Raw genomic sequence first — 20,690 nt, forward strand, 5'->3', positions numbered from 1 at the left:
TTAAAAATTACATCTGTCACAAACACGCATTCTAATATCTGAATAATAAAGCTAAGGAATAAAAATTACAGTAAGTTGACTTAGTCATTTGGAAAGAAATTAAAAAATTACTTACCCGAAAATCTTGCAGAGTTCTAAAGAGGAAAAAAGAAAAAAATGTTTAAAAACCTTGGAAAGACGATACTAATTATGACATACTTAAATACCTGACAAAACAAGCGAATCACTTACTGAATTGCAAAATCTACTTGTATGGATTTCTTTTGGTAAATAGTCAGGATAACTTTTCGCAGAAGTTGACTCTTGCGAAGACGATGATTCTGAATGATAATTCTGATAAAAGCCAAATAAAAATATGTAATGCATATAAAACAGTAAATGAAAAATTAAGATATGTTTGAAAAAATAGCTTCCTTACAAGTGCACTAAATTTAGGATCAAGTTGTGTTAATATGACCGCATAATACGTTTGACGTCAAAACTAAATAATTAATGACATATGGCATTTGTCTGCTGTAAATTTGGGGATATATGAAATGTATTATAAGCATTCAGGAAATAGATCATCTATTGCTGTCAAGAGTAAATGGAGCCATTTATCAGACTTACAAAACGAATGATTATTGGCTACGAAACAAGAATGGCAGCATTTCAATTCTATATCTCCTGTTCTACTGGGCTGATTCGAGAAATTTATGTTTTTCATATTTAAAAAGCGTGAGACTTAGGATACATATTAGATTTATATATAGCATTGCTCTAACGTACGTATTTTGACAGAATATAAATTTTTTTCTGAAACGCCATACCATTTTATTTCATATTTACATCCTAAGACTCAAGGCCAAATATTAAATTTTGTAAAATTTAATGAGAAACGTAACAAGGAATTTAAAAATGTATCTTGGCGCACATTTCTCAACCTGAGCGAAGAATAATTAATTCACTTGGCGAAATTCTTAATTTATAGTAACCTATTTTCCATTTATTTTTTTAATTGTGTTCGAGCGGAAAAAAATCACATTGTTCATTCTTTCAAATAAATTTTAAAAAGTGCGTAAAATGCATTTGGCGTTATTATCGCTTACAACAAATATGCCGAATTTCAAAATTCGCCAATATCTTTGGAAATTTTGAATAAAAACTTATATTTGCAGGCATGACTAGAAATACATCTACATATTTCCTTTCTGTTCGCATTGTTAGCAGCAAAGGTCTATTAATTACGAAACTTACCTTACAATTTTTGTTTTGATTCACTTTTCAAATTGTTGTCACCAAATGTTATCACTCCATATAACTTTCAAAAAAAATGAAATAATGAAGAATATGTATAATATTTTTATACGTTCGTAGCATTATCAAAAAGACAACACATAGAGATACCAGATTACATGGGCACCTTAAAGTCCGAATTTTGAATTTTGAATTTATTTTAAATTGAATTGATGTTTTTTACAAATTTAGTGAATTTTTCACTTACAAACTATGATTTTTAAGTGAGAAGTGACAACCTTGTTCGAAATAAACCATTTTTATCTCCGAAGCACGAGATTGATGCCATTCGGCAATATGTAAGATATTTATTTCTCAACTTTATCAGCAAACTCGCCCATGTTAGAGCCATGAGCTGTCACCCCCGGAAATGGAAAAAAAAAAAAAAAAAAAAAAAAAAAAAATCTTGTACGCTCCACTGTACTGCTGTTTAATACAACCTAAGAAATTTAACTTTCAGATTTAATCTTCAAGGTTACTGAGTAACAAACTAAAAGATTTAAAAGCGATAAAAACAGATCTTAAGTATGTTTTTTCATACTTTTTAATAGGACTCATTTAAATAAAAATGCACTAAAATGATGAGCTATCTAATCAGAACGATTAAATATTTTTATGAAATTACAATAGCTGGACACATTAAAATCATTATTTGATAAATCATACTGTTACGAATTTTGTACATAAATAGATGATTTTAGTGCAATTAATTATGTGTGAAATTGTTTTATTTTTCTGTGTTGTGTAACACAAGAAAAATCTAAAAGAGATAAGCTAATCCGGAAAAATAAGAATACAGGGTATGTTCATCTAAAACATTAAGTAAATAGGTATCTCGGTAATTTGACGAAATATCACTAAGCTGGCAATGAATTTGGCGACTAATTTTATCGCCAAATTAAAATTAAATCGCCGAAAAATCGCCAAAATCGCAAAAAGTCGCCAAATTGCTATTTTTTTGTTTTCTGTATCACCGTAATAGGTTTTGTAATTGAATAAATATAATTTATCACTATATTAGCTGCAAACGTAATTCGACTCTCATATTGCTTTCCAGTCATTTCGAGAAGCAAAATGTACTAGAAATATCTCGGCGGTTGGTTGAAAACTATATTAGACGGAGACAGCATTCGCTCACAGTTAGTTGTCGTTATTATTGTTGCGAGTTGTTAATTCAGCGTAAGTTCGGAGATATTTCCGGGTTAGCTTTCTCGTTAGATGCGCTTTGCATTGCGTTGTGTTTAACGTTCTTAGAAACTGTACTCTGTGTATAAGTACTGATTGTACTCTGTGTATAAGTACTGATTGTACTCTGTGATACTATGAACACCTGTAGAGTATTTCTGTGGAAAATTCCAGAACAGTGGAGTGTTTCTTTTGATGTAATAAATTTTATCAACCTATTGTCGGAACCGTGGGCATTCAGTCTGTTACTAACCCGTACGTACGCAACACTTTTTGGTGTCAGGAGTGGGGCTGAATGCCAGTGACAAGAGCGATGGTGGAGCAATTAAGACAGCTGCTGGTAGGCTTTGCCGCATTCAAAGAACATATGAAAGTGGGTCAATCCGTTACAGAAGAAATGACAGCGGGTCAAGAATTCGTTAAAGGAGAGATGATAGGTGTTCAGGAAAAGATGAAAGAATCTGTTAAAAAGAGATGAAAAAGATGAAAGCTTGTTAAGAATATAATGAAGTTGTTCAAGTAAAGATTGAAGCAGGTCAAGAAGAAATGAAAAGAAAAATTACATTCATAATAGAAAACAATTTGAGGCTATGGAAGGCAGAACAGATGCTGTTGAAAATAAAAATAGACACATTAAAGAAAGAGTTTCTTTTGTGAAAGAACAAGTAGAAGAGAGAGCTTCTGTTGTGGAGCAACAAATCGAAGGAAGAGTTTCTCCAGTCCAAAAACAAATCGAACAACAAATTGATGATACTGTTTCTGCTGCCGTTTCCAAAGAAGTTGACACACTAAAGATATTCATAGCAACAGCAGGAAGCATATTTGGTGGCTTTAAATTTATGCCAATGACTGCTCGTTCCTCTCTGAAGTTATCCACATATGACCGGAAGAACTTTTGGCAACTGTATGAGACACAACCTTCTATAGTGGCGGATGCGAATGGATGGGATTCCCAAGCTAATGCCTGTCATATAGCGTCTTCTCTGAAAGCAGACGCTGCGGATATCTTTCAGACTCTTCCGGAAAAGCAAAGGCTAGATTTCGAAGCTTTACCTGGCGCGTTGGAGCTGCGCTTTGGTGAGAATATTTGTAAAAGATTACAGCAGGCTTCAGTTAAAATCCCGTCAACAAAAGCCCACGTAAACACTGCAGGAACTTGCCATGAATGTTGAAAGGTGTTTTATCTCGCCTTTTCGGAGTGCCCGAGAGAAACAAGGGAAATTCTGTCCCTGAAATACTTCATCGAAGGCATTCGCGATCCTGAAGTACAGAATGCTTTGCGAATGGCGAATGTCATAAACTTCAAAAGCTCTCTAGTGTACGCCATGAAGTTCAAGGCAGGCCAGCAAGCAACTAGTAGAGAGCGACATCCTATCAGAGTTATGCAAGTCCAAGAGCCAGTGGATCAAACGGCTGCTCGCCAAGAAGATTTAGCGAGACAAGTCAACGCCTTGGGGCGAAATATTAGTGAGAAGAAATCGGATCCTAAAGTGCTAGGACTGCGGTGCTAAGTGCTCGTACCTGCACTTAGCACTGCTGAACTGCAGAAGACCCTATTCCACAGAAAATAAGACAGACAATTTAAACAGACCACTAAATACCTTGCGACGGTATAAGAGCGACAAGAATCCATCCCTAAAGTGCTGTAACTGCAGTGCTGAAGGCCACATACAACGGAACTGCAGAACACCCCATGGTACGGATATTAGGACCATTTCTAGCAAGAAGCAGGGAAACTAATTAGTGGCTATCTCGCGGGGCAGAGGTTGCAATCCCTGCAATATGACGATAGATACAGGAACCAACAACTGAGAAACAAACTTATCTGGACGGCCGCCCTGCTTTACCCTCCAGACTATGTCTGGTGATAAAATAGGCTTTGATGGAAAATTAAACGTTAACATCACGTTTGGAAGTGCCGCCTATCATCGCACGGCATATGTGGCAGACGTTACAGATTCTAGCCCTTTCACAAAGCAAGGAAAAAAATAAATTCTAATTAATATTTTGCACTTTAAATAAAGAGATTTGTATTCAAAGATTTGAAAACGTAAGTGAAATAATAAAATATTTTTGTGAAAAATTCAAATCAAAATTTACCTTAAAACGAAGAGCATATAATCGAATGAATTTAAAATGTAAGTTAAATTATAAAACTTTAGTAAATAGACATAAATAAAATTTGCAAGAAATAATTAAAAGCTTCGAGCACTTTTATTATTAGTACACGATCGAAACTATTCAAAATTCATGTCAAATTCATATCAAAATTTAACTCTAAACGAAGAGCATATAATCCATTGAATTTAAAACGTATGTGAAATTATAAAATTTTAGTGAATAGACTTAATAAAAACTTACAAGAAGTAATTAAAAACTTCGAGCACTTTCATTTAGTACACAATCGAAACATCATTAAGACCATTACAGTAGTGACTTTTAGGTTTGCCATTTTGGCTTCATTGGGGAAACTGTGGCAAGAAAGTAATGGCTCAAAAGGCAAAAAATTGAAACAAAAGATAGAATTTAGAAATAAAAATAAAAACTTTTAAAAATTTCTATTAAAATTTAAATTTTGAAAACGAAAAGCATTACTTTTCTAATTAAAATCAAATTTAAGTAAATTCTGAACTTTTTTAAAACAAAAAGAAAAAAATAGGTCGTTCAGTTTAATACTTTATTAAATTTAGTGTCAATTATTCTTTAAAATTAGTAGACTCAATAAGGTAGCTCAAAAAGTGGTCAAAATGTTTTTAACAAATGATTGTAAAAATGAGTAGAAAAATCCATAAATTTGAATTTCAGATTTTTTAAATTTTTATTTTAAAGTTACAGAAAAAAGGGCAAAAGAAAGTTTGAAATTGGAAGTAAATGAATTATTGTTAGAAAAGTAAAAAGTCTTCATGTCATGGGCTTATCATGACTACTTTGAATATAAGAGGCCTTTGTTTTTAACAACAGAATAGTAATTAAGAGAAAAATAAATAAATAAATAAATAATATAAAAAGTAAAAACCTATAAACCCTTTAAAACATCCTCCTTTATCCTCCTCTTTTGGAGCTTTCAAATAAAAAATTCATACTTTTAAAAAGTGTTATAGCGTGTACACTACTCCAAATATTTTTAAAAGAATAATGATGAATTTTATAGGAAATTTTCTTTTAAAATTTTGGTGAGAATTAGAATGTCTTCTTTTTGTGTTTATATTTCTGTGTAAACTTTTTTTAATTCTGCTAATTTGGTTAAAAGGAGTATTTGCAATAACTGTTTTGGATATATTGAAGTTCCAGTTTATAAGTTTAATATTATAAAAATTAAAATCTTTTCTTTTATCAAGTTTAATTTTAAGTTTTAAGTTTAATTTCTTTAAGATTATGTATACTTAGATCAAAATAAACTATTTCTGCTTGCTTTTTATTGGTCTTAAAAGTTATAAACAGTGTAGTAAGGTCACATAGGTGTTCTTTGTTAAGTTTGCCCAAGATGACTGAGTTCCGAATGAAATGGTATCTCTTTCATAACAGACGCGAAATCCTGTTGAAATGAGATACATTTTCTTAATGATTCCGGTTGGAGTTTCGAAAGTCACTGCAATGGTCCCCGAGATAAATGAAGTGTTTCATTGGCTTCGAAATGTGGATACCTTTGTTACGAACCAGGAGAAGAGTCCCCCCAGGAGTTCAGCGGAGGTAAGGAAAGGAAAGTTAGTAAAGTTTTCGCAACGAAAAATGAAGGTGTTTTTTTTTTTCTGAGAAGTGACAGGACTTTCCTGCAGGAGCTATTGTCATATTGGCCCGCTAGAACTATCACTCCTCGTGTATGCTGTTGATCGCGCTTATTCTTTTTTAACATATTTCTGAAATTACGGGACTGAATGTATATAAGTCCTATACTGTCATGAACTGCAACTGTTTATGATTTTTATTTTATTAAAATCCATGTTATTGTTAGAACTTGAGTTAGAAGTTAATTTCGCCTTTGTATTACAACCCGAGGTTTGTGTAGCGGTTTCGGCCACTACACCACAGCAGTAAAATTATAATTGATGGCAGCGGTGAGATGATTCCTTAAAGTTATAACAAAAAAAGGGCAAAAGAAACTTCTCGAACGAACTTCTCAAAAAGCAAAAAAACGAACTTCTCGACTGTGGACTTCAGCTAACATCGTACGTTGTTTTCCTTACATCTCGTTGTATGGGTGTTCTGCATCGCCGAATGGAAGTTCCAGTAAAGGCAGTGTTGTAAAAGACTTTATGCGAGTAGTCAAGAGACTTTCTTCTCTGTAGAAGAACGATCTAATTTTCCGTGCAAGGACAGTTTGCGTGGTGAAGTGTCTTGAGAAAATGATCGTGTGTTGGAAGGAACGCCGAAGAAAGTGCGATCTAGTGATGGAAAATACTGAAATTTTCTCGGAAGAGTTACGTGCACACAAGTTAGTGCCAGTAGAGTCATCGAAAGTGTCTCAAATTGGTGATTACCATTTTTGTTTTATTTTAGAGAAGTTGTGCCAGCTGAGACTAGGTTGACTTTGGCTGTAGCTCTGTTATTGGGGATTAAAAGTTTTCTTGTGCTTAATCTTCCTCTAATTAAAATTTAACTGTTTGTTCTATTGATCTAGTAACAATTTAAATTGCTTGACGTATTGTAACGGAAAGTTTTGTAAAAATTATTTTTTAAAAATCAGTCTAGAGTTATAGGACAAAATTTTTATAGTTGAGATAGTGCAGGAAAAATTTGCATCTTAATGTTTTGTATATATGTATGTGTTAAGTATTTAGAGATCATTAAGGATTTTAAGGAAATTTAGTGTTCGGAAGTATTAGGGAATTACTCAATTTTGGAGAAATATACCTATTTTTTATTTTGGTGTAGGTTATTTTTCTTAACTTTTGTTTTTCATAATGACTGAGTTTATTAGGAAATTTGCTAAAGCTCTTCTATTAGAGTTACCCGAGGAATTTGATACAATGCGTCTCAGGCAAATAAAGTGAGTGAAATCAGGCAAGCTATTCTTAATGCCGAGGATTATGATGAGGAAGCGGCGAAAGAATACGCGGCGAGAATTTGGACTGCGACTGAGGAGCAAAAATTAGGAAAAAATGGCTAATCAGCAAAGGTTAGAAAAAATGGCGGAACAAGAGAGAGCGGAACGGAAATGCGAACAGAAGAGAGCAAAGCGGGAACGCGAACAGGAAAGAGCAGAGTAGGAACGTGAGCGAGCTTCCGAATTGGAGAAGTTAAGATTAATGAATGTGGTTGAGACTAATAGCTTAGCTTCCAGGGTTTCGACAGTTAAACAATCTAGAGGAAAAGGGATTCATTTGAAAGTTCTAGTACCGCGTTTCGAACTGAGTAATATAAATATTTCATTATTTCTTATGCTATTTGAGAAACAGCTCAAAAAGAAAACGTTGATATTAATTGGGTCTCGCAATTAATTCCTTTATTACCTCATGATGTAGCTCAGTTGACTGTGAAAGAAACAGCAGGTAAAAGAATGATTATCAGCATGTTAAGAAATTACTCATGCATAGATTCAAACTTAGTTCTTTGGCTCTAAAACAAAATTTGAAGAGCATTCTAGAAAGAATAGGCTATTGTGGGTGGATTTAGTGCATGAATTAAGAGTTTATTTAGAGGATTCATTGGATTTGGTGGAAGTTTAAGATTTTGATGCCTTAAGTAACGTATGCTCATCGAGCAAATTAAGCGGCGAGTCCCTCTAGAAATAAGAGAGCACTACTTAGACAATTAGGAAGAATTTAAAACAGTTTCTGTTTTAGCAGAGAAATGCGACAGGTATGAGGCTTTGCGAAGAGATACGAGGAGATTAGAGCAGAGAGCGGGTTTTAAGAAGCCATTTGAGATAACTAGAAAGCGGTATGTAAATTCCAATGGTAGCGATAATCAGAAAAGTAGCGGTCATCAAAGAATTAACTCGGAGGAGCACAGAAAAGTGGAGGCTTCTAAAAAAGAGCAGGCTTTCAAAGAAGCAGGTTTCGAGAAACAGCGGAAAATAAGGCGTTACCAATATGGAAAAGATGGGCATATCCGACCTAACTGCCCATCGCTGGAAAAAAATAAGGCTAATCTTGTGAATAACTTAGGAACGGAGATTTTAGCGAAGTATTTTGAGCCATATTTCAAGAAAACAAGTAATTAATGGGGTAGAGAGAGAAACTGGACCTGGAATAGACCTATGGCATTAGTACTTGGATTAATACAAATGACTTGAGTAATGTGTGGGTGAAATAGCTTTTGGACACAGAATGTAAATGTTTACCTTTGGCGAAAGTCACCATTGAAGGTAAATTTGGTGTGGGCAGCACAAAGGCAGCTGTTACTCCGGTGAAGTTAGATAAAGAGCACTATTTGTTAGGAAATAAAACTGCGCAGTTGATAGAGGGAATTAGGTAACAACTGGTTTTTCTTGAATGTTGTGGAAACCCGTAGACAAGCGCGAACGCGCAGGAGTTTAGAGGGAGTGGGTGCGGAAGAATTCCAGATCGGAAGGTGAAGAAGAGATAGGAAGTGAAAGTGTTGTGAATAATGAGATTTCGGAAGAAGGGAAGTCAACAGGTAATACGGAGGAGTTCATTGAAATTCCAGTCATCAGTTTCAGAAGAAAGGTCTATCCTTGCGGATATTTCGCCAGCAGAATTCGCGGAAGCACAAAAGCCATGCACTAGTTTAGCGGCCCTGTGGAAGAAAAGGGAAAGCGAAAGGGAAAGCGAAGAAAAAAAAATTAGAATTGTAAAGGGGAAGCTGGTCAGAGTGGCAGGTTCTAAGAAAGGGGAAGATAAGCTTCTGTGTGTCTCTTGTTTTTAGGAAAGGGATCTTGAAGTTATGCCACGAGGAAATCGCTGGTCATTTAGGGGTAACCAAAACCAAGGATAGAGTTTTGACACACTATTTCTGCCCTAATTGTTACCAGGAAATTGAAGAATTTGTGAGACGTGTGATATTTGTCATCAGCGTGTAGTTCCCAATAGGGATAAAAAAGAAAGCTCCAATGAAAATTGTGCCCGTTATATCAGAAGTGTATAGCAGATTAAATATTGACGCAGTAGGACTTCTGAGTTCACGTGAAAATAAATACTTAATTATGTCAATTTGTATTACATCCAAATATCCAAATGCCATTTCTGTAAAGAATTTAAGCTCTAAGTGTGTAATTCAAGCTTTAATACAAATCTTTTCTAGATCTGGTTACCCTATTCAGTGTGATTTGGGTAGATCGTTTACTAGTGAACTGACATTTTCGTTTTAGTCAAGTTCAGAATTAGTGTATCATTAAGACACAATAACACGCCGAATAAATACTAATTCACTGAATTATTGTATCATGTTTCAGTTTGTCATCCTCAAAGCAATTCTGTTGAAAGGTTGCATATCATTTTGAAGGCTTTGTGCTTGGAAAGCGAGAAAGACAGGGAAGAGTGTTTGCCCTGTGCTTTGTTGGCCCTCAGAACTGTCAGCCGTGAGAGCACAGGTTTTAGTCTCTGTGAGTTAGTACACAGGAAAAATTTGAGAACGCCCCAAATGATCGTGTCCGAAAATTGGCTAGAGGAAGAACGTTCAGACCCCACAGTGGTCGAGTATGTTTTAGACTTGGTAAACAGATTAAAGAAATATCAGGAGCTGGCTGTAGAGAGGATGAAAAGATGTCAGAGTAAAATGAAACTTGATGATATGGTCGCAACGCTGTTACGAGATGATTTAAGGTCGGAGATTTCGTGCTTGTTTTAGCGACGTCTAAACCTCACAAAATGGCAGTAAACTGGATAGGGCCACGGAAGGCAACTAAAGTGATGTCCGAAACCAACTATACCGTAGAGATTCAAGGTTCGATGTAAGCATAAGAGTGATACCATTTATCATGCGAATTTGATGAAACCCTATCATCAGAGCCCGAGATTGTAAATCTGATGATGGAGGTGGTCATGGAGGATATCGACGGTGAAGTTGATATTCCTTATCCCTTGGCTGGTCCAACGCGGATAGGTTCGAGGAAAATGACAAATGTAAAAGGTATTTGTAGTATTTTTTGCATTATACTATTTCAAAATAAAAATTGTTAGCATCGTGTGTTTCCTTTTCAAAATCGTCAGAATCAAATGTTTTTATCCTAAGTATTAGCATTTTGTAAAATTTGGGTAAGGCTCAGTTTTGAAGTGGGAATTAAGAATTCTTAGTCTCCAAAACTGAGTAAAGTACCTTGTATCAGGCAGACCATGGCAGCAGTTCAAATCTTTTTGTTGTATTTTTGCTTCAATGTTATCTGTCGCAAGATCGTGTAATCTAAGAATAAGTGAAGTAACTGCTTCTCTGTTATCACTTAAATGGTTACCACTTTTGTTCTGAAAGCAGTGATAAATACTGAGAATTTTCAGTTTAGAGAAATTCGTCTATGAGGGAAGGAGTTGAGATAAGGTCACATAGATGTTCTTTGTCAAGTTTTCCCAAGATGACTGAATTCCGAATACTATGGTACCTCTTTCGTACAAGAAGAGAAATCATGTTACAACGATGTACCTTTTTAAATGATTTCGGTTGCAGCCTCGAAGGTCACTCCAACGGTCCCCGAGATAAAAGCCTTAATTATCTCCCCTCTCACTTTCAATCTTGCAAAACAAGTTGAAAGCTGAAAGAAATTTTTCGTCCCTAGTGTGGACTCCTTATCCAACTATTCTTCGTTTAACCCCTTACGGTTTTGTTCGATACCCTTTAGTCATTGCTCTTTCTTAATTACTTCAGTTTTCTTAACGAAGTTATGGAGGTAATTGCATTAAGTTGCAAATGTACTCCGGAAAATATCGCCTTGGGCCTTGGGCCGAGATAAAAAGAAGTGTTTCATCGGTTTCGAAATATGGATACCTTTGTTACAGATCAGGAGAGGAGTCCCCCCAGGAGTTCAGCGGAGGTTACGACAGCGAAAGTGATTAAAGTTTTAGCAGCGAGAAAGGAAGGTGGTTTTTCTGAGAAGAGCCAGGACTTTCCTGTGGGAGCCATGGGCATATTGGCCTTCTAGAACTATCTCTCCTCGTATATGCTGTTGATGGTCCGTATTCTTATTTAACAAATTTCTGAAATTACAGGACGGAATATATCCAAGTTCCACACAGTCATCAACCGCAAATGTTAATGTTTTTTTATTTATTAAAATTCAGAACTTGAGTTAGAAGTTCATTTCAACACTGTATTACCACCCGGGGTTTGTGTAGCGGTTTTGTCCTCTACCCCACAACAGTTTGAGTAGATGTTGGTATTTTCGATGAGATTATAATTGTCGAAAGTAATAATGTCATCAATATATCTATAAGTGTGTTCAAATTTATTGAAATAGTCTTCAGAAATACTCTTTAGGAATTTGAATTCTTTAGAAATAAGTTACAAAGATGATTTGAGTATGAATTTCCCTTTGGAATTCCTTGTGTATACAGATAAAGAAATTTTGAATATTTAATGTAGTTATTGTAAAGCGAAAGATGTAGAAGTTCTTTCCCTGTTGTTAAATCCAAGATATTAAGTATTTGAGGGGAAAAAATCGGGAATTATAAAAGACTTTCGTAGATTTCTTTGAGTGGTGAAGACGTGTAGAGGTTTTTAAAGTTAATATTGTAAATTTTAAGACTTCTTCAATGATTTTCAAGTTGCCGTAAATAATCCAACAGAATGTTTTGTCAGTTTTAACTTGTTCAAAAACTATATTACAAGTAGTTTTAAGTAGATTGGTAAAACATTATCAAAATTCTTCTTGAAGTTTCTAGCACTATTGGCAATAAATATAAATTTGACTTTTTTGAAATTTTGCTCAGGCATAAAGATTCTTATTTGCAATGAAAAGAGAATTTCTCCATTTTTTTGTGAAAAGCAGAAATTTTGTTAATAACAGTTCTTTCTTTATTTTTGCAGAGACTATAGAAAAATTGTTCAGTTCATTTTCAATTATAGACGTGTAGAATTTTTTTCATAACATACTGAAATTATTCTAGCTTTATCAATATTTGTAATGGTGAATTGCTTTTTTAATTGTCTAAACTTCAGAAGTAAATTTTTCCAGTTATTAATTCCTTTAAATCCTTAATCCAGCTATGTTTTCAATTTTCGTTTTGCTTTGAATAATAATCTCATTCTTCCATTCTTTAAATAGACGTGAAGGTATACTTAGTTGAGAAATTACTTTCAAGATGAAATTATCAATATGTGTAGAAAGATTTTCTATGCAATGTAATTTATAAATGAATTTAATAGGTCTAACTTGGCTCATTTTGTCATAAGCAGTGTAATCACTTCATCTTGAATAATGTCTAAATTTCCTGTTATAATACGTTTGTGCTCTTCGTCAATAAATGGTTGAACTTTTTCCTCATTACAAATTCATGGCGCTGCTAAATCTTCATTATGGTTAGAAACAAAACTACTTAGTTTTCGAAGCAGACCGAAATTTTGAATTCATTGCACGAAATTTTTGTTGTGATGTATATATTTAAACGAATAGCAATTTCAATTGTGAGAAGTAAAATTAAACCCTTGATTTTTTTGGCTAAATTTTCAACTGAACTAAAACACAAATTCAAGACAATTTATGCTATAATATGCACATGATGAAATCAGTTGTAAATTGCCAACTTGACGATTTATGATAATACTACATACTTTACAATCAGATGATCAAAATTTTTTAGGATCATCAAAATAGGTATATTAAAGCATGCATTCAAAGCTAAATTAAAAACAAATATATAAATGCTCATAACTAGATATCGATATAACTACAGTTTAAACATAAGATACTAGGGGTTTCTAATCTTTTCCTTGAACACGTTCAATTGAAAATTTTTCAGTTCTTGTAATTCTTACACAAACTACAAACTAATGTTTTATACTTCTTAAAATTCTAATATTTAAAACATTCAAGACGACTTAGAAATGATATGTCAAAATACCAGGTAAAATTTAGAACCTTCAGAATTTTAATAAATATTTCTCTCTTACACTATATACGCTTAGTCTCAGCAGAACTCATCAACGTTTCAGATATTGAAAGATCTATTAATACAAATACAAATTTTTGAAATAGATTACTTTCTCATTTGAAATAAACAACCAAAGCAACACATTTCTTTAAGATTTACCGAAAACAAAGACGACTAATAAAATAGTTACGTAAGCTTTATAAATTAAATTGCAGAAATAATTCAAATTAAATTACTTCAGTGCCTCAATATAAAAAATCCAAGGTACTTAACTGCTTAGATTTGGTGCCTTGGTTGACCTGGAACATGAAGGTGCTGTATTTCTGAATTTTTATGGATGCTGATGCCTACACTTCTAACGACACGCATACTTTTCAGACACTGCTGGTCCCACACTTAAATGCTATGCTATCTTTGGACCATCCCGTAAAACTTGAAATGAGCTGAATTTCGAGCCTGACGGACCTCTTCTCTTCTTTAAAGTATTTATGGACAATGACGGTCCTACCAGACTTAACGATGCTCAAGATCTTTCTCGCAGAACTTAAGATGAGTTGAATTTCTAAGCCTGACTGTCCTTTCCTCTTCACTAACACATTTACAGACAGAGGCGATCCTACCAAACTTAACGATGTTGAATATCTTCGGACATTGACCGGTCCCCCAAACTTAAGATGAACTGTATTTCGGAGCCTGGCGCTCCTCTTCTTTACTCGGACTAATTCTCGGAGTCTCTTTAGAGTAAAATACAAGAATTCTCTTTTGATTGACAAACTAAAACTGCTTCTGTAGATTTCATATTGTAGCGCTGCCGCCAATAAATTTAAGCTGTAACGTCACCCAGCTTCCGGGAGGAAAAAATTAATACCATTTTCTTTAGATTTATATAAAAAACATAGGTTTTCTTGGTTGATTAAAAAGTACATTACTTTTCTTGGTTAATTAAAAGTGCATTACAGAAGGGAAAATACAATTTTCCTGACGCGCTATGCATCTTTCTCTCTCCGAATTTCTCAGGCAAAAGCTACCTTTTTTGACCTAGAAGATGAGTCAACAACAAAAGGGTTGTCCTTAATGAGTATTTTCTTAATCACTTTCACCAGCCTCGATGGATACCAGAGTTCGTTTCCAAGAAAACAGGAAGTTATCTAAATGCACACAGGTATTTGTTACATGCAATTAAGAAAACTTAATTTTAGTTAGATGAAGCCGCCATGCAACATTAAAGACCCTCAAAGTCTAGAATAATCGTTTTGTGGTACATTTATCATGCCTAGAGGACATTCCTCCTCTAGCAGACGACTACTACCTATCTTATCTTTGAAAATGTTGAATATAACTACAACTTCTCACATTTGAGTTTTTATATGATACTTACGAAGAAGCTTTCAATGAGTGATTAAGAGATGGAATAATAAAATAAATTATGGATGAACATCAAGTTTAGGAATTTTATCTACCACATCGTATCAACGATTGCTTAGAAAAGGGTCCAAATTTCTTTGAAATAATTCCAAATACTTTGACAAGTGTTTACAACGCTCCAAATAATCTATCTAAAATTTATTTTGAAAGCTATTTATGGTGAACTAAACGTATAAAAACATTGAAGAGAAATTTTTGGAGCTTTTATGAGCTATTTTTATTAGGTTTTACCAAACTGTTAGAACAAATTCAAGCTGGAAAAATCATTCTATCGATTGTGTGTAATTGAAAAGCTTCTGGACAGTTCTTTTGTAGATAACTGCATTAATGATAAAGGTAAACTTGAAATTAATCTGTTCATTAAAACGTAAGCTTGATTTTCCAGAAATAAAATTTGAGCTTAGAAAGTGGAAGTTCTGATGCAGCAGCTCCATCTGGTTCAAATGTTTTAGGTATGATTTGGAACAGGAAGTCTGAAACTTTGCGCAGAAACGCCAGAAATATAAAAGAACTACACTTTGAAAAGATGGTTAAAAGAGTAATCTTGTCTGCTGCTTGTAGATTGTGTGATCCTGTAGGGGTCATTTGCCCAGTTGTTCTAATACCTAAGCTGCTGCTTCAAGAAAATGGAAGATGAGAATAGCTTCGGGTGAAGGAATTGATTCAAACACTAAAAACGCGTTTATCTTGATAATATACGTTTTCCCAAGCTTCTTGGTGCGAGGAACCGCAGTGAAAATTCTTCACTGCATTTCTTCTGTGACGCTAGCAAGCATGCTTATGCTATGCTGTCTTTATCAGAATAGAGACTATAGATTACGCTTGAGTCTAGTTGTTATAAGTCAGAAGTACAGCTGGGTCAAATGTTAAAGATTAAATCACCAACGTGAGGCTCAAATTGCTTGCAGCGGCTATTTATACTCATCTTTCAACAACAATTTTTTGTTATATACATCGTAAAGATGCTTATTTTTGAGCAGATTCTTCCATTGTCTCAACTTGTACTCAAAAAAAAAAAAAAAAAAAAGGAGGTGTGGAGAGTCCTTATTCAAAACAGACTGAAGGAAATCAAATATTTAACAAATAAGAACTCATGGAGACATGTATTAAGCATGATAAATCATACAGATCTAACAACTAGAGGGTGTTGGGTTCAACATTTACTAAAATCCAAACAGTGAGAAGAACCAAGTTGTCTGTACTTACCTTCAGGAAACTGGTCCACTAATCGTGTTATTTTTGATGAAAAAGAAGTTGATATAGAAAACAAAAAGAGCGTGGTATCGTCCTTTCCAAAGTATTTAGTTTCAGCATACTCAGCTATTGATTGAGATTGGTTATATCGATATTTGTTTGACTTCAACTAGATAATTAACCTCGTACCATGTATCCATAGATTTGCTTTCATTTGCTATCCACTTAAAACTAAGAGAAAACATGGTCGCCTTGACCCTCAAAAAAATTCTAAACTCTGAAAGGAAAGTATTCAAAAAAATTCAAGAAAATTGTTTTGTAAATGAGCGAGATGAGAAACTGGAAACGCTGGAGATATTCAGACACAAAAACGGAATTAAACTGAAAAATTAGGCTTTCTTTTACATACAAAATTAAGATACAAAAGATTCTAGAATGTCAATGATTTTGCCATCTGAACACGAAGCTTTAAAATGTCTATGGTTTTCTCATCTCAACGCGAAGCTTTAAAATGTCTGATGTCTTCTTATCATATGAATAATGAATCCGACTGTACGCAAATGTTAATTAACATCTTAAGAGAAAAATTTTCGATTCTGAATGCAAGAAAACAATAAGATCCATGGTGTTTAAGCTGCATTACTCTAAAAATAATCAATTCAAAGGGATTTGATATTTTCGCTGCACCTTTCTCTGAAGGACGGATTGCAGTAGTTGGAAATTTGTGGAACTGCTGTGGCTGACCTGTAACTTCTGAGAGAGGATGTAAAGATTAAGGTATGTATATTTCCTTGCGCTGTTTATAGAACGGTCCATTTTCAAGTCAATCACCTCTCTTATAACAGACAGCTTGTTACAAACTTTCCAAAAGGTTTATTGTCCGTAGAGGACGATGTAAAATTATTTATTGCAATTTTGGGTCAAATTATAATCTCGCTTCATATTTATTAAGAGGTTTAGCTTGGAATCATATCAATTGGAAATTCAGTTCTCCGACTGTCTCGGGGTAGAGTTATTGATGGGAAAGGCTAAAAGGTATTCTTAACAAACTACTGAGATGAGTATTAGATCGTGTCTCTTTGACCTATGAAGAAATGGTTTTTTTGTTTTATGTGATTACGACAAAGACTCAAGGACTATCTGCCTAAGGGCAGGGATGCCTTCCTAGAGGACTTTCTAAGGGAAACTGGCTCATATACACATTACACATGGTGAAAAACCACGAAAACGCCCATGCATCCAGCTCGTTCACAGGATTCGAAACTCGGACCAAACTACCAGTGCTCAACGATTTCAGCGCTCGGCCGCTGGTGGGCCCCTATGAAGAAATGATACGGTAGAAATGATAGTGCTTTCTAATGCTGGGGCAATAGGTAATACTTTCCTGCTACAGGACGACAACGCTAGATCGCACATAGCTCGCATCGTGGATGATTATCTACAGCAGCAAACAATTCAGCGCATGGAGTAGTCATCCTAGATTACCAGATCTGAATACTATCGAGCATGTTTGTGATGCTTTAGAATTACTATTATTATCATTCTATAGGAAAAATTGAATTTTTACATAATACAGGAGCTTTCATATTTATCTTGCATGAGGAAGGTAAAAGGAATAATTGTGCAGAGGTAAAAATGGACCTCAGTTTTTGAACTGTTATTCAATATTAATTTATTTATAATATATTTTAATTCAAAACAAAATTTTATATAAATTTCTATACTACTATTCAAAATTACTTCATTATTTTTTTATCTTTACTTCATTCTTAAAATAGTACATAATTCTTAAACAATTATCTTTGTAATAATTCAAAATTCAAATATCTTTATAGTAATCCAAAAATGTAATGATTAACCGCATTCCAGTTGAGTAATCTTCTCCGAATAAAATCATTGAAAAACCTCAAAATTCATAACATAATTTAGTATTTTATTGAATTATGTACTATCTTATAACTTATTACACAATTTTTAAGGGAAAGTGAAGATTTTTGATATTGTATGAGATACCTATAGAAATAAATACCTGTTTCTTGACAGCTGGAAAGGTCTTTAGTTTTCGACCGTTGACAATGACTTCAGCCTGTAAAGATAGCAAGTAATATAAAAAAAAATTAAAAAATTAAGTCAATTTCTACTTAGGTCAACGAAGAAAAATTTTTAAAATAATAAAAGAAAAAAGAAAAAAAGAAAAAAAAATCGAATACAAACAAATTTTTAAAATACAATTTTTTTTAATTAAAAATTAAAAACAATTTAATATGTGAAAAAACTGTACTAACATCAAGTAATCCACTACAAGTTTAGAAAAATGTATTTGAACTTGAGTGGATGAACAAAAAGTGTTTTATTAACGACTGAAAATTTGAACAAGATACAAGGAGAGTGTGATCTAATAGTAGGAATTTAAAAAACACGTAATTTTCTTCTGTAACAAAGCGGAGAATATCTCCTTAAAATTTTATTTACGGTGAGTATATATCTTATCAGGACTTGTGTTCCTCTTTACTTGCCTTGGAAACATGAACTGTCCTGACTCGGAACAGGGAGCTTACTCAAGCTATGTTCAATAAATTGTGAAGTAGACAATACACACAGAAAGGGTATACGAAACCCTTTATTTTTCTATCTTTACAGAGATTTCCGGAACTTCGGAATACAGAGACCAACCACTTGTCTGAACGTAAGAATATAAAACTACTAACTAAAACTAACTTTGGATTAATATACAAGTGCCTAACTTTAAGATTGGCCGTTATTTAACAAAATCCGTATATAGTACAGAGAGCTGCTAAAACTACGATACGTTTGAAATTATCAAGAGGACTAAACCTCTGGCCTTGAAGGCAACCAGCAACCGAGTAAAACTACTATGGCAAGTGGCTTGCAATAACTCTTTCCTCTCTCTTGCTTGGCAAAAAGCCACAACTTAAGTACTTGGCGTTAGCAAGACAAATTTGCATAAATAAGTTAAAGCTTCTAATTCTGGCCGGAAGTAGAAAGTAAGAAGTGATAGTAAAGATTTAAAATAAGATAAACGTTAGTAAAACTTAGGATCCTTACATACTTCCCGCCAGAGTTAATTAGTTTGAAACTGAGGTCTAAAGCGACCTTGTTGAAAACTTTTCGCTCTAGAATCTAACGCGAGGCCAATCTTTTACAAACATTTCTCTCTAGAAACTAGAAATTAAAAAGTCGTTTTTACATTATCAACTCCATGGACAAGTAATTTTAATCCGTACTGCATCTATAAACAGGAGTTTCTTAGTTGAAATCTGGTTCCTTCCAGAGATCTGGAAGGAAAACTAGTTTAATGAAATGTTACACAATCAAATGGCAAGTAACATGAATATTTATATTTCTCTTTTAAAATTCTTATTTCATTCATGACGTTATTTAATTATCTCCCCGTGCTCTCTGACATGTGTTGAAAAGAAAAACACCAAACACGAGCGTGTCTATTTACAAGTGTTCAACACTACCGCCTGCAATCAAAACACTAACGTGTTAAAATTCAACATAACAAGACCTCAGAACACACCTTATATTCATCTCTAAACCCTGAGGTACTATTCTGAAAAGTGGCTAACTCTGAAGTGTAGCGTCAGAGAGCCTAACTACATTCATTCAACCTTTAACACATATTCACAATAATTTGCTCTTTTTACAATCACACGAATAAGTTAAAATTTTTGGCATTACTTTCACTTTTAACATATCACAGTATTTCTTAACGTTTAAAATAACAGTTCACATTGTATATAAGGACATATTAACATGCCGTTAATTTTACGCATTTTAAAACATACATTAGTAGTACATTGTTAACTTCTATTCTTTTCCAAGCAAGTGCCAATTCTTCTACATTGAAATACTACATTTCAAAAGTCTTTCAGACTAAAACTTCTTTCTTGCCAGAATCTTTTAAATAAAATTTTATACAATAACTTTTTCACTTTTCTTAAGGTACTTTTCTCAAAGATTATCAATGCTTTTACAATATTCAAGTATTTACACATTATACATTAATTTTAGTTTTACTCGAGAGTAATTGAAAAACATAATACCAAAATAGGTAACAACTCATTTCTCGCCTTTTTGGCGATAAAGGTAGACCTCACATGAGGTAAAACGTCTTGAATTCTGCCACTTGCAGTAAGAATGAAAAATTAACTTAAGGTTTCAAACTAACTTAAAGTTTTACTTATCTTTGTGATATTCGGACATCTTTTTTTCTGCCCAGTCCTGGAAGGTAGCGAAGACTACGGTTTGGTTTATCTTCCTTCTTGTGCGGGTTCGCCCTTCAGTCCCTTCCTCCATGAGCTTTCTTTTCCTTCCAGTTTGGTCACCCTTGAAGACCTTTTTTTTAGCCTCTGCCTGTGGTCTCGGCCGTTTGATGGCAGCTGGTCTTGGCAGAACCGGGACAACTCTCTCTCGTTCCTGCTTGGATCTCGTTGCTGGCTGTTAAAATTTTTCTTGCTTCTTTGCATCTGCAGCTGGTCTTCCTTTATCCATTCGTCGACATTTGCTGCGTAGACTCCTATCCGATGGGTAGATCTTCCGTTTTGGAGCCGGGTTATAGTTGCCGTTATTTCTCCTCGCTATCTTTGCACCCGTCGTACTTCTCCC

General features: G+C 34.1%; 1 protein-coding gene across 2 annotated transcripts in view; it reads right to left on the minus strand.

The window, feature by feature from the left end:
* The window catches only part of LOC118195968 (uncharacterized), a 77,167-nt gene that overhangs the window by 40,999 nt on the left and 15,478 nt on the right, over nucleotides 1-20,690 (minus strand). For both annotated transcript variants that reach the window (XM_035367314.2, XM_035367313.2), the window contains 3 exons: nucleotides 18,088-18,144; nucleotides 232-333; nucleotides 116-134 (listed from right to left, as the gene is read on the minus strand). In XM_035367314.2, the coding sequence (XP_035223205.1) occupies nucleotides 116-134; nucleotides 232-333; nucleotides 18,088-18,144 (178 nt within the window). The remainder of the gene's footprint in view (nucleotides 1-115; nucleotides 135-231; nucleotides 334-18,087; nucleotides 18,145-20,690) is intronic.

Source organism: Stegodyphus dumicola, chromosome 1 (assembly GCF_044657685.1).
Source record: "Stegodyphus dumicola isolate Sdum_Otavi_A_Nest chromosome 1, ASM4465768v1".
Lineage (NCBI taxonomy): Eukaryota > Metazoa > Arthropoda > Arachnida > Araneae > Eresidae > Stegodyphus > Stegodyphus dumicola.